The sequence below is a fragment of the Dermochelys coriacea genome, chromosome 1, assembly GCF_009764565.3.
Source record: "Dermochelys coriacea isolate rDerCor1 chromosome 1, rDerCor1.pri.v4, whole genome shotgun sequence".
NCBI lineage: Eukaryota > Metazoa > Chordata > Testudines > Dermochelyidae > Dermochelys > Dermochelys coriacea.
In genome coordinates this window covers 314,725,641-314,740,894 of record NC_050068.2, presented here as the reverse complement: position 1 = coordinate 314,740,894, position 15,254 = coordinate 314,725,641, and the positions used below count along the sequence as shown (strand labels likewise).

General features: G+C 38.6%; 1 protein-coding gene across 1 annotated transcript in view; it reads right to left on the bottom strand.

Moving 5' to 3' along the window:
* Positions 1 to 15,254, bottom strand: part of MAPK11 (mitogen-activated protein kinase 11) — a 48,618-nt gene that overhangs the window by 12,132 nt on the left and 21,232 nt on the right. The window contains 6 exon segments of the mRNA XM_038394309.2: positions 1,692 to 1,754; positions 7,379 to 7,458; positions 9,716 to 9,787; positions 9,908 to 10,022; positions 13,871 to 13,918; positions 14,049 to 14,076. Coding sequence (XP_038250237.1) covers positions 1,692 to 1,754; positions 7,379 to 7,458; positions 9,716 to 9,787; positions 9,908 to 10,022; positions 13,871 to 13,918; positions 14,049 to 14,076 — 406 coding nt within the window.

Below are 15,254 nucleotides of genomic sequence, written 5' to 3'. Positions count from 1 at the left end.
GTGAAGAATTTCTAGTGGAAGTTTACATATTACCTCAGAATCAACCTTTCCTGTCTTGATATTTAGTGCAAGAAAAGGAAAATTAATGGGAGGAAAAAAATTATATCAGACATAAACTGTGTCTATATACACACAGATATCATTCATTTCTCCCAAGACATGTAAAAAGCCTTCTTTTGTGCAATACAGCCCATGGCTTATGAAGATACACATTCAGAGTAGAATTTTCAGCCATAAACAGGCCTCTGTTTTAGTGTGGATGACATAGGTTTATAATGGGTGCAAGTTAGGATTCAGATGTCTAAATGACCTGATTTAGACTTCCCTTCCAAGGCCCTGGCCCTGCAACACTTAAACTCGTGTTTAATGTTAAGTACATCCAGTAGTCATACGCTTAAAATTAACATGTGAGTGCACATGCTTAAATAAGCATATGCATATGTGCCTGCAGTATTAGGACCAAAGTGACCTAAATTGTGAGTGCAAGATTATACTTGCAATTATTGTACCCATAAAATGTTCATATGACGATTGTACAGTAGCCTTAAAGGGGACAGTCACAGAATATGTACAAAATGTATTCATTTAAATTTGCATAAAACTATATAAATTATACATGTGAGATATTTGGAGGAGTGGCAAGTGGTTCTATATTAGTTTTATATACATATATTGTAATTTATATATGAAATGTAAGCAGTTTTTATTGCTTTAACATAATAAACAATCACCATAGAGTTTTGTTTGATTTTCCTCTTTAATGTATTATATTTTTACTAGCATCTTTCTCAAATCCACTATCTGCTGCTTACATTGTTCTAGTGGCCCAGAGCAAGTGGCAAAATGTTGATTAGACAGTTTATCTTTTAATTCATTTATATCAGATAACGGCACTCCATTTCCCGTTAAATTATGAGATCTCAAATAACACCTAATGAATAAACATGTTGCTTAACTTCAGTACATTTTCATTATCAGACAAAAATACTAATTATTAAAAACGTTTCTGCTTTACTTTGCATGGGATTAGAAAAACTGACAAATTGTAACTTTTAATTTTTTATTGTGGTTGATGCAGAGTAGGATTAAACCCCATATTTTCTACAGATTTAGTTACATTGTAATTTGCTTATTGAGAACGTTGCCTCATTAATTCTCGGATTATGTATTTTCTTCTAACAGTGGGTCATATTTAAGAGGAACCCCATTTAAATAAAATATTGATGGCCTAATATGTCCCAGAAGCATCATACATTCTAGGACTTCGTTTGACCATACGAAGCAAAGGAGTGATGGCTACTCATTTCAAATAAAAAATATTTGATCATTTTCTGGTAGGCAGTTCCAAATTTTCTCTTTGCTCTAACTCTTGTTCTCTTTCTATCTGTGTAGCTATGCAATATTTGATGGCTTTTACTTTTTGAAAGCAGCCATTTGCCCTCTAATCCAGGATTGCTGTTCACTGGGAGTCTTACCTGCCTATTCTTCCTACCCAGAAAAGAATCTGAATAGGTTAATTAGGTGTAAAATGGTGGTCTCAGAATCAAGAGGTTGGTAATGCTTATGACATGCACCCCATGTCATCGGCTGGGTTTAGTATAGCAACAGTAAAACTGAGCTCAGATGCTGGTGAAGGAAACCAAATTACATCATTCTGGAAACCCTAACCAATTCTACCTAATGGGTTGCACCACGAATACTGCTTTCAAATCCTGTTGAGGCATATGTGGTAGCGATTCAATGTATTTTCTAGCCTGGGAATAAATCAAAACATATATTCAGATTACATTTTTGCTCAATAGTAAGCATGGCAAATGCTGGAAAATAAAAATCTCTAATTGCTACATTTCCTACTCATGGAAGACATTGTCTATAGAAACTCATTTTGTGTGCGTGTCTAGGTACAGTCAATCATCTTTATATGTCTATAATTATAAAGCCCACAGGCAAGAGGGTTTTAAAAGGTGGAACTTTCCCCTTAAAGTTATAGTTATTTCACATGGAAAAACTTGTTTATGTTTTCATCTACCTGCACAACTGGTTTATCACTATAGATCCTAAAATAACCATACTATCTGCCACATATCTTTCAACCATGAAGTCAGCATATATCTCCTTTCAGTTAACACTGGCAAAGAGGTACTAGCCTACCCACTCTCAAATACTAATGTTTAATCAACTAAGGATCAAATCCTGACCTAAGATGCCTCCAAGGTGCAGAGCCTCAGGACCTTTGTAGCTTGCCTTGGCTCCATGGATGTGGGGGTAAATTGGAATCCTCAGGGCTCCACCCTAGAGACAGCCACATCGCACATACTCAGCTGCCCAACCCACATATTGCAGGCAAGGTGCTGGGACTTGACATCATCCAAGATATTGCTTTCCTGATGTCCAAGCTGATGAGCAGCTGACCTACTGGTTATGGGACAGAGGAGACTAAATGGGGATCTTGAGGGTAGACAGACCCTTGCAGATGACAGCTCTGAAAATGGAATTGTCAAAGGAGAGAGGACAGAGCATCCCTGCATGCATGAAAGAGAGTCTCTGAGAAAATTGTAGTTTCTTTAAGAAAGGTTGTTAATAGTACAGGGATTTCATCCCTGACCATTTCTCTTCCCTATACATGGGTTATTGCCCCTCTTCACATGTTACTGCAGGAAACTGAGAAACCCTTCAGGGCTTCACAGAAGACAACAAGAGGGACAAAAATATGAAAAGAGCTGCTGAAACTGGTGGTGAACTCATGCCAACCAACTCCCTGGCTCCTGGTCAGAGAGCAGGCACTGAGACTTGTTTTCTCCTTCTCCTCTGGATCCGACAACCTTCAGGATCATTTGGCCCTGCATATCCTGGTTTATACAGTAATAAGAGGTTACTGTGAGCCTTCCTGGTATGTTCTCTGGGTCAGGACACAGCCACTGGAGAGATGGAATCCTTCTCCTAATTCAGTTCTCTCTGTGTGACAACACATCACTGATATTTCTCTAATTTCCCTGCAATCTTTTAAGCTTTTCAATTGTTATGCACTAATACAAAAGATACTTTAAAGTATTTTGAGAGGTCATTCCAAGACACAGTCTCATTCAAAATGTATCCAAGTACAGGGTTAATCTTTAACTTACATACAACAAACTTGTGAAACTAGAAGTAGAAATACATTTCTTTTTACTTTCTATTTTACTGGAAGTTGTCAAGAGGAATCATACCAATATGGCTGCCATTACCAACATATTTCAATATATTTTCCTCTTTTTATTCTGGAGGTTGGCAACTCAGCTTTCTAAAAGTGTGATTGCTCTTACCAGTGGTAGCCAGTCATCTATAGAGAGTACAGGTTTAAAGGACAGAGAACAGGATTAATTTCCCTTCCCATGGGAATACATCCCTGAAAGATGTTGTGCACGCCTGGGAGATGATGCTGAGCATATTCTCCTCCCATGGCTGGTGAGAGAGCTCAGCACCTCAGAGAATCAGACCTTTAGGGACATATGTTAATATAACTTGCTGTGCAGTTTTAAAATATAGTGGTTACACTTTCTTGCATGGAAACTATGGGCTAAGATGGAAATCAACCATTACTCAACAGAAATCATCAGACATCTGTGCATTTGACCGTACTTGTGCCTAATCTGTGTTGATTTATTCACATCCCAATTTCTCATTTCAAGAATCCATTAGTGATTATAGGGGACCAGGCCTGTTTTGTCTTCCAGCTACCGCCAACTGAGACCAATATCAGTTTGGCTGCATCTTGTTTACTCACCAGCCTTTCCTCCATCTCCTTGTCATCTCCACAGAAACCCATTGGAGCCCAGAGTATTTAAATAATTCTGAATCTGGAAATACTGAAAGAGAGATTATGGGCTAACCCCAATTTAAGACATCAGATCTACAAACTAACTCAGAGACTTGTTCTGAAACATCTGGTGAAGTTTATATAAAGATTCCCTCTATTTTTCCAATTCTTTAATCCTCTGTTTATCACTGAAAGTAAGTTTGGATTCTCCATTTAAGTCTTGATCCTGATTTGAGTGGCGCGTAACTGGGAATGCACAACTTTTGCTCTTCAGCACAAATATGAATGGAGGCCACAAGCAACATTAAAAAGTAGACGTAGTCCTCTGAGCAGAAGTTGAAAAGTAAAAGGAACAGGACGAAGGCAGGGAGGGCACTTGAGAGATGAGGAGGTAAGTGCTATCCTCAGCCTGAAAACAATGTATACAGTTATGGATCAGCTTCCCTGGCATTACTCCAGCTATGAGAGTGATGTAACTTGGAGGTCATATAGCAGGACTCATTAACTGGGGTCTGCTGCTCTTGGTTCTCCTGTACTCTCTATGCTGCACAGCACTTCTTCACTTCTACACACAACTTTTTTAACCTGCGATGTGCAGGGTGAAGCTATAAGAAACAAAATAAACCTTCTACTTTACCTAGATTAAAAAACTGACAACAGGTTTTTTTCAATGTATGAGAAGAGGATGGGCTTCCATTTTAAATTTAGAGAGAGGAATTTTAACCAAGAACCAAATATTCTGAGAAACTGGTGAACACCCGAAGGCCTCAATGACTATGCCAGGTTGCTCCATTGTTTTGTCTGACCCATCAGGCTAAAAACCTCAAGGACAGGCCAGATCTCTGTGGTAATGTTAGGGCCAGCAAAGGCCCTTATACTATTGCTGCTGCTGGTGCCCAAGCTGCAATACAGGGCAAGCCCTGGAGCTGATCTAATTTGTGCCTCCTGGTGCCATTTCCCCTATGGAGCTTGCAGCAGTGAGGAATCACCAAGCGCAGGTCTCCCCGTGTCACACTTCCATTCATCTCATCTCTCCTGGTCCCCAATATGCCCCCCTCACCACAGCTCCAGAATTCTCCCTGTCCCAGGGCTTCTTTGGAGGTGATATAGAGATGGCTCTGCCCTGGGTAGAGGTGTGTGTTCTGCAGTGGGGGGAATACACCAAAGGAGGGGGGAGTCATAAAGGAGGCAGGGTTTGTATAGACCTTTGTGACTACTTTGGACCAGCTAGGATACAATGCAAGGGGCGAATTCATCCCCCCAAAATTCCCAATTGCTTGAGAAAGATCAGAATATTAATAATCAAGTTTTAGATCTACAAACAAACCAAAATACAAATTTTTGAAGCTTCTTAAACCTCATGTCCCATCACATGATCTTCCAAGGAATCACAAAAGACACCTTTGCAAAAAAACCCATGAGCTATAAAAAGGGGAAAAAATAAATAAATAAAAAGAGATTCCTGGCATCCACTGATTAGACTTACTGGGCTTTAGTCAGTGAACATCTAAGAACATGCAATCGTTCGTTATTAAACGAGTTTCATATTTGCAGATAAGATAGTAAAATATTTGTGTAAAGCTCTGTACAGGAATATTAAACAAATATTTGTACAGGCAAATTAGTGCCCAACTGGGACACTCACAAAACTAAACAGACTTGCCCTCCGGATAAGGCATAGTCCTAGGAATTTAACCATCAAGGAAATATTACCACCAGAAATAAACCCGCCCTTTGGGGCATGCACACGCGCGCGCACAAACACACACACACAATCTGACTCATTAAGGTGGCTCTGAAACAAAAGAAATGAACCATGAAAAGATAAAAGCCACCATAAGAAGTCTACTCTCCCCATCAGTGAGCCCAGAAAATTACTCTGAACGTTAATGAGTTACATATGATACACCTCTGAACCTAAGATAGGTGCAAAGCACAGAGGTTTGTACTACACTGGCCTCAAGAACAACCAAGTGACCACGCATTTGAGAGCTCTCCCTACATTTCTTGGCTTCTCTCAGCAGGGGGGAGGAGGGAGAGCCAACTAATCAGCTAATTCCTGCCTCAACTCTTCCCAGGAGCCTGAATGCTCACAAACTGTATAGCTGCCCCAAGCCCATAACAGTTACATTTAAAAAAAATAAACAGCTGGAAGTTGCAAGAAAATGGAGTGTTAGCCTAGCTATGTTAGTTTCCTCAATTGTTCAACTGATACAAATATACTGGTAAGAAAAACATTAACACACACAAAGGCAAAAAAAAAAGCCTTCGCGGAATGAGAAATAAAGCATTGTTAGAAATCCAGCAAATTAGCAAAAAGGTGTTAGACCAGCTTTATTTACTTGTCACCTACACTGCTCTTATATTCTGCATTAAGTGTTGCAGTACACATTGAACACAGAGGAAAAATATTAACTGCCTGTGTAACCAGTGTGTGACAGTCCATCATGCTCCTATGCCACTGAGCCCTTCAAAAAGCAGTCTCATGACCGCACAGATTTCTCCACCAAAAATGTGTTCTTTCTCCTTGAGGTCTGTCCTCTGATGTTTTAGACAGTGTAAGCAAGCAAGTGTGGTTGCTCTCACTTTCTCCAGGGACTACTCCGGAGCCATGGAAAGTGTAAAGGATTCAGCTCTATATATGTAAATATGTAACTAAATGAGCTGAGCCAAAGTTGTTATTGCCGAGGAGGTATAAATGTGCTGTGGTTTATAATAAACATTTGATGAGATATTGTGTCCATCACCACAGCATTTCAGTGCCTTGATAGCCCAACCCAGGTCACAACTCAGCTAATTAACACTCCTAAAGACTCCCCTGGGGCCTCTATTGTTAGTCTTAAAAATCTAGCTTCTTGATAAAAATTTTTTAAACAAATTATTATAGATTTAATAGGGAATCTCACACAAAGAGAAACAGTAGTTTGGAAAGAAAACATTTGTTTTAATGGGTTACCCCATTCATGCATCTTATGTGTAGAGTTTTAATTATAAAATGCCTTTGGTATCACATAATGAAAGCAGATCCCATATAAGTAGTCAGCAAAGGTGAGTAAATATGAGCCACAAAACTGGGATCCAAACAATATAGCTCTATTCCGAACATAGTAGTGTTTGGAGCCAGCATTTTTGTTTTGGTCTCTCTCTAGTATTGAGGGTGCAAAAACTGAACAGAAATCAGTTGATAATAATCTAATGCTCTTTGCTAAACATCAGTTTTATTTATTTTTCAAAGTATTGTAGCAAAACAAAGGATCATCCAAATTGACTGTGAGATTACTGAATCCATTCTCACATATTCAGTGATTATTCTTCCAAGTACTAAAACTAAGCTCTAACATTTTCAAGAGCACCTAAGCAATTTAGGAGATAAGTCTCACCCAACGATGAAATCTTCAAAGTTACTTTTGAAAAATTTTACCCCACTTGCTGAATGTTGCCACCAGCAGCAAAAAAGCAACGATTTTAAACAGATTTTTGCATTTGGAATGGAGCAGCATGCTACCTAACACAACCAGTGACATACCACATCAATTACTATGAAAAATTAAATTATTAACTCAGCTAAATTATGGAACTCACGTGTTCCGATGATATTTTCTTGAGAAGTTCAGAACTGGGTGTTCCCACAACTTCCATTATTCTCTTTAGCTGGTCAATATCTGCAAGTATTCAAGAAAACTCCAGGAAAGATAGTAAAAGTAAGCAACAGACAAGCCTTTTTTGTTTAAATAAACCTTGAACTCCTGCACAGATGGTCAGATCCTCAGATGGAGGAAGTGACACAGTTCTATTGATTGCAATGGAGTTAGCCAATTTATACCAACTGAAGATTAGGTCCAGAGTGTCTTATTGTCCACTGCCCAGAACCTCGTGTATTCATTTACACCTATGAAATGTGAGTGTAAAATGCTACCACCAGTGTAAGGTCCCAGTTCAACACAGTCATATGCCTAACTTTGAGTTGGATGGGACTTAAGCATGTGCTTAACAATTTCAGCCTATGCTCAAGTGCTTTGCTTAACTGGGATGACTGCTGACTCTGGGGCTGAGTGGAGAATTCTGACTGGGTAGCATATTACACCCACTTTGCACTGGGGCAAAGGAGCATAGAACCAGGCCCATAATCTTTAAAATGTACATTTTCTGAGTTCGTATATGATCTGAAAAATGAACCACATTAACACTTCCTCTAATGATTCAAGATTAATTTAAAGTCTCAGTGAAGTTGATGAAACACTATAACTCTAGATTGTATTTTACAAGAAAGAAAAAAATCTGGTAAATCTATATTTTGCAAAAATCCTATTTTTAGAAACAATACACACCAGCTTACCAAAAATAGTCAGAAACACCACCTCAGTCAAGGGATGCGAAGCAACAGGTATTATTAAGAACATCTGAGTGATGCCCTGGTGCCATTGTTGACAATAGAGTCTGATTGATTTAAACACTACAGAAAGCTCAATGGCAAGATGTTACCATGTCTTAGCTGTTTTTCAGGGATCTATAATATCATCATGCCTTTTCCACACCTGGCCATATTCTAGCCTTAGCTGCGATGTTAGGATTTTTTTGCTTTTCAGAGTAGCGAGAACAGTCAGATCTGGTCTACACTACACAGTTAGGGTGACGTAAAGCAGCTACTATGTAAGCGCCCTACACTGACATAATAACGCCACCTCCACAAGAAGTGCGGGGCTTATGTCGGTGCGGTTAGGGTGATGCAGTGTCTCTGTAGACACTGCATTACTTACATCGGCTATTGGCCGTCTTGTCAATTTCACGGCTCCAGACACTGACAAGAAAGCTGGACAGCTAAAGCCCAGCTGCCCCTGGCTCCACGTTCCCAGACTGGCTGCTGCCCAAAGGCTCCCTACTTCCCACACAGGGAGGAAAGAAGCCCAGGTGGCTCCAGCAGGGAGCTGCATGGAGCCGAGAGCCCTGGTTCTCAGTCCCCCTTCAGTCATTGCAAGCGTTCCTGGTGAGGATGCGCACCACCAACAGAAAGAGGGTAGCGTGGACATCAGCCACTGCAATAATGACTCCAGTGGCTGCAAGTTCACCTATCATAGATCAAGTTAGGACAGTAGTGTAGACATGCCCTTAGTGTGGAACACAACAGAATCTGATGTACACTGTGCTTCTATTTTGAATGCAGAGAGGTTTTCTGATGTGATCTAGCAATCATTTCTTTATCTTCCACTCTCTTCAGTCTCTATTTTTACTTCCTCTACATTTCCTTTTACTATTATTCTACTCTACTCAGCAACGGCCTTTTCTGCCCTCCTATCAGTCAGAGAAACAACACAGGCTGCAATAGAGCACATCAATATTGGACCATGAACCATAATAGTCCCACTACTTTATGTTGGAATGAGGGATTTTTACATTGCCTCTCTTGCTACATACAAATAAAAACAGCAGTTCTACACAATAAGTGACATGCATATAATAATTTTAATAAATTAGGGTGACCAGACAGCAAGGGTGAAAAATTAGCACAGGGGGTGGGGGTAATAGGAGCCTATATAAGAAAAAGACCCAAAAATCAGAACTGTCCCTATAAAATCGGGACATCTGGTCACCCTATAATAAATGCATGTTGTTTTTGAGAAGCTGCACAAATGAAAGAAATCAATCCTTCTGCAACTAGGTCATTATTTAAATATCAGGCATAAAATAAAGAATTCATGTAGCTTCTTGTGGTTTAAGAACATCTGTTATTGCTTTGTCTTCTGATGGTTGTTACGTTCAGCAGTTATGTATAGTAAATTGAACTATTAGCAAAGCTCAGTTTGCTGTATTGAAAGCTTGTTACCTGGCAAATATAGCCTTAAGAACATTTTGGTGATTAGAAAACAGGAAGAACTGTGGTGCATTTGCACTTCTTGTAACTGCATTTTACGTTAAGGATACAGTCATTTCCTGGAAAAAGAGCCTTGCCTTTCAATAGCTCTGCCATGATGCATCCCACTGACCAAATGTCAACTGCCAAAAATAAGAAGAGAGGGATATGCATGATAAACATAATAAAAATGGTTAAATGCAGTTGCTTTTTCCTGTTCTGACTATATTGTTTGTAGTTTAAAAATAAGTATCTTACTTTACCTGTTTGATTATAGTGCATCCAGTTTAACATAATTTCTGGAGCTCTGTACCATCTCGTTGCTACATATCCAGTCATTTCATCATCAGTTTGTCGGGCTAAACCAAAGTCTAAAATCTACAGACGAAAAAAACCCAAGATTTCTCATTATTTTTGTTATAGGAGTTGATTGTTCCCTATTCTTTATTTCTGGCTTACTTCAGCCGTTAAAACACCTCAGCTTTCAATGAATTCGACCCTCAACATTTCATACCCCCCAAGTTTGCTCCCCATCTCATGCTTTCTGGTAATACTAAGAAAGATGGAGTCCTTTAATGACTAATAACCTGACCTTGATGTCAGTGGACCGACTTATGCAGTGCCCCATTAAAGTAATCGGGGCTATGTGCTGGTGCCGGGTTCTACTTCTACGACAGTAGAGTTGGAGCTTAAATGGAATTGGACCCTTTTACATAAACTCTGAATTTGACCTTAAATTTAATTTTCCTGTAACATTACACTGATAGCAATAATCACCGCTAGTACATCAGAGCTGAAGAATATCAACAAAGAAAATTAAGCCTGAATTGTACAGGTATAAAATGCCAACACCCAAAAACATCAGATTATGACGTGTTAAAAGCACCATTATATTACTTACAAATGCAGCTGATGAAATGAGCTGTAGCTCATGAAAGCTTATGCTCAAATAAATTTGTTAGTCTCTAAGGTGCCACAAGTACTCCTTTTCTTTTTGCGGATACAGACTAACATGGCTGCTACTCTGAAACCAATGTTCCCTTATTTCCTTAGCTCAGCGACTTGTGCTTAGACTTGTAACATATATAGCATTTATTCAGTCACACACATTTTGATGCCACTAAGAGAGGCATATGTAAGCTACATAAGGAAAAGCTCACAGAGTACCATCTAACACTCCATCAAAATGAAAAGGGAGTTTTTCTTAAAATAGCACACAAGCATTTGATGGCACAATATTGCCCGCTGAATGCCCTCTTTTGGAAAGCTTATGTCCAAGAGAAAGCATTATGTTTCAGTATATTTCTTTGCTTTCTGCTATCTACTTCTTTATTTGGGATAGTCAGCATCCTAACAATGACTGTGCTGTAAAAGCATTCCTAAATCTAGAGGCACTGATGGAAAATATTCTAGTCCACTGACCCAATCAACAGAGATATCAGCATCTTTCAAGTGAGATGGGAAATAAAAGCACCTAAATACTTTTAAAAATCTGTCCCCCACCACCATCATCACAGGACACGCTCAGCACCTTGTGTGATGGGATCCAATGAGCTGTAGCTCACGAAAGCTTATGCTCTAATAAATTTGTTAGTCTCTAAGGTGCCACAAGTACTCCTTTTCTTTTTGCAAATACAGACTAACACGGCTGCTACTCTGAAACTAATCCTGCTCTTGTGAAGCCAATGGCAAAACTCCCAGCAATTCCAATGGGAGCATGAAAAATACTTAGGATTTCACTCAAACCCCCTAGTGATAATCCAGTTTTAATGTTATGATATGTTCAAATATTCCTCTTTAAAACAGCTACTTAACTAACCTGATTTCAATACGTGATTAATATATATTAAAATCCCACCCTTACTTGTAATATACTTTAAAAATAACTTTTCTATTTATTAATTTTCTTTAAGTAAGCAAATAATGAAATACAACATCTGAAGCAAGAGCCATATGAATAATGACTAGACTCTGCAACACTAAGAACATAAAAATGGCCCTACTAGGTCAGATCAAAGGTCCATCTAGCCCAGTATCCTGTCTTCTGACAGTTGCCAGTGCCATGTGCCCCAGAGGGATGAACAGAAAGGTAATCATCTGATCCATCCCCGGTCGCTCATTCTCACCTTCTGGCAAACAGAGGCTAGGACACTATTCCAGCCCATCCTGGCTAATAGCTATTGATGGACCTATCCTGCATGAACTTAACTAGCTCTTTTTTGAACCCTGTTATAGTCTTGGCCTTCACAACATCCTCTGGCAAGGAGTTCCATAGGTTGACTGTGCATTGTGTGAAGGAACACTTCCTTTTGTTTTAAACCTGCTGCCTATTCATTTCATTTGGTGACCCCAGTTCTTGTGTTATGATAAGTAGTAAACAACACTTCCTTATCTACTTTCTCTACACCAGTCATGATTTTATAGACCTCAATCATATCTCCCCTTAGCCGTCTCTTTTCCAAACTGAAAAGTCCCAGTCTTATTACTCTCTCCTCATACGGAAGCCATTCCATACCCCTAATCATATTTGTTGCCCTTTTGAACCTTTTCCAATTCCAATATATCTTTTCTGAGATGATGCAACCACATCTGCACACAGTATTCAAGACATGGGCGTACCATGGATTTATACAGAGGCAACATGATATTTTCTGTCCTATCTATCCATCCCTTTCTTAATTATTCTCAGCATTTTGTTTGCTTTTTTCACGGCTGCTGCACATTGAGTGGATGTTTTCAGAGAACTATCTACAGTGACTCCAAGATCTCGTTCTTGAGTAATAACAGCTAATTTAGACCCCATCATTTTATATGTATAGTTGGAATTATGCTTTCCCATGTATAGTTGGGACTATGCTTTGCATTTATCAACATTATCAACACTAAATTTCATCTGCCTAGTACAAGGAAAGGGCATTTCACAGCGATGTGTTTTTACATTTTTCATAATTGATCATTTCTTGCTCAAATATATTGGTATATTTTTTATTTCCTTTTTGGCTTTTTCTCATAACTGTTTGGCATCATACAAGCGAATATAATGAAAAAAAATAATGTAACCCAGCCAAAGAGTATGCGAGGAGAGAGGAGGTTGGGTGGTGTAAATTCTAGAAAAGAAGAGTTAAAGTCTTTTTTATCACCGTAGAGTATAAAGAGTAACATGGACTTTTATAAAGAGAATGATCAGGCAAAGACTTCCCATAATCTCTCAAAAATGAGACTCCATATACAAGTATGAAAATATTAAAGGCCAGTCATGATATTTGCTGAGCTTCCTCAGCTTCCACTGAGGTGAACAGAAGCTGTAGGTGCTTTAGTCCTCAGGTTAATTGCACTGTACTGGGTGTGTTGTCAGCTACTGTGATTTTGTTGCAGATCTCATGGAATTTGGTGGTTTTTTTCAAATTTCAGACTAAAGCCATCATCATCATATCTCTGCTTTCATTAAAAAAAAAATGAAGTGTGTTCTGATTCTGATGACTGTGGAGAAAGGCTTGAAAAAGTGAAGAGAATGTACCCTAAAGGCTCAGAAAACTCTAAGCTTTTTAGGGTTAGGGCTGTCTTCCTGTTCTGTTTATCCAGCACTTAGCACAGTGGGGTTCTGATCCAACATTAGGACTTCTAGGTGCTACGATGTTACAAATTTTAAACAACCAACAACAATAATCCAGAAGGCCAAAAAAAAAAAAATTCACGTTTTATTTAAAAAAAAATTCATGATTTTTGGGGCCTGATTCATGACTTTTGAACACCTGGGGTTGATAATCCTGGTGTTTGCATTACCAAAGTACCCATTTATATATTTCAGCCAGTTTAATCATTAACTTTCTATAAGTGTATGTCCTGTAGATGTAGGGTAGTTGCGGTATGTACTCCTTCACCTCGACATCTGGGGCCAGATCCTAGAGTCTTGTCATTTTGAGTACCAGCTAAAATTTTGGGCCCTAAGCCCATTTTTTAACCTAAGTGCTTCCTATTCTCAGTTTTTAAATGTGAAGAGGATTTTTATTCACAGTAAACAATTTGCACATGTACCTGAAATAGTAGTTAATATCTGTATCCTCACAAATATTGTTAATGCAATTTATTTTTTATCTGCCAGTAAAGCAACAGTAACTAAATACATGGATGTGTACTAACAGAAAAATGGCAGTTAATGTTGGTTCAGAAAAGTTCTAGTTCCAGAGATATTACAAGAACCTTCATCACAATAGCATGAATCCTACCCTTAATTCACAGTCTTCATTTACAGCTAGGTTACTGGGTTTCAAGTCCTGTATCAGAACAAACACAGCGTTAGTCATGCACACCTAATAAGGTTAAATTAGTATTGTAACAATATCAAGCCTGACATTGGGCAGTGCACACTGCATTGATTTGTATTCTCTAGCTAACTGAACTCACCCGGTGGATGATTCCAGCTGAGTGAATACTGTGGAATAAAGAAAAAAAAAAAAAAAAAGATAAGAAAGCAAGATTAGAAAAAAAAGTAGAAAAAAGGTAACAGTCACTTGTTCTATTTATATTTTTTGTCCTCTATGTTTGGTAGTTTTATAAAGAGTTAAGATTTAAATCAGGAAACATTCCTATCTGAGCAGCAATCACAAATACTAACAGGTAGGTCGCACAAGTGTCACCAACTTGCTCCTATGTAAGTGTTCTCTCTCTCTCTCTTTCAAATATGAACACTTCAGGAAAAAAACTAACCATTAAAACTACACTGATAACCTTAGAGCTGTAATACACACCCTTCTATCAAAAGCTGATTGACTATATAGTATTTGATAAAAAGACATTCATTTCATTCCAGTTTGGACCTCCATTTTGATCATCTGGATCCACATGCCCTTCCTATGCAAGTCAATGGATGCATACCCTAGCTATAAGCTAGACTCTTCACACACAAAATACATGGCTGTGTAACTGCATTTTTATTGAAGAGGGGTGGTGGGTTCACTACAAGCAGATATTCATGTGTTCATTTTAAAGGGAGTCCTTGCTTTTCACAACAAACAAGAGGAAATCACTCTTAGGATGCTGATAAGATGAAATCTGATCAAGGACTGTTTTAAAAAAGAACAGTTCCATCTTTCAGGTACAACTTACCTAAAGTTTGAAGAGCAACTGTACTTTGAAAAATGACTGTATAAACGGCACCTTGGGGTTTCATGTTTATTGTCTCATTGTTTTTTTTTTTTAATCAAGCTTTGATCAGTTTACAAGTAAAAAAATGCATTTGTTTCTTATAATTTTCAGCCCTGTGAACTTGCCTTGGGATGTGAAAGTCAAGATGGGTTTTTTCCTTCTTGGCACATCAACAACAGTAAAGAGGGCACAATTAGGCCTGCAGGATCTTGATTACTGAGGCTAATATCCAAGAGAGAAATAACCTGATGTGATTTTCTGATCCAAGGGGAGTTTACAGCACTGACAATCAGAAAAATAGATATATATTTATGTACAAATTGAACTGATTAGCTATGAAATTATTGCAAGTCTATAATCTTGTAATCCCACTCTACCATTTTACAAGTCATAGGACCCAGTCCTGCAAATGCTTACAGAAGTGCTTAACTTTACACACAAGTAGTCCCACTGAAATTAATGGGG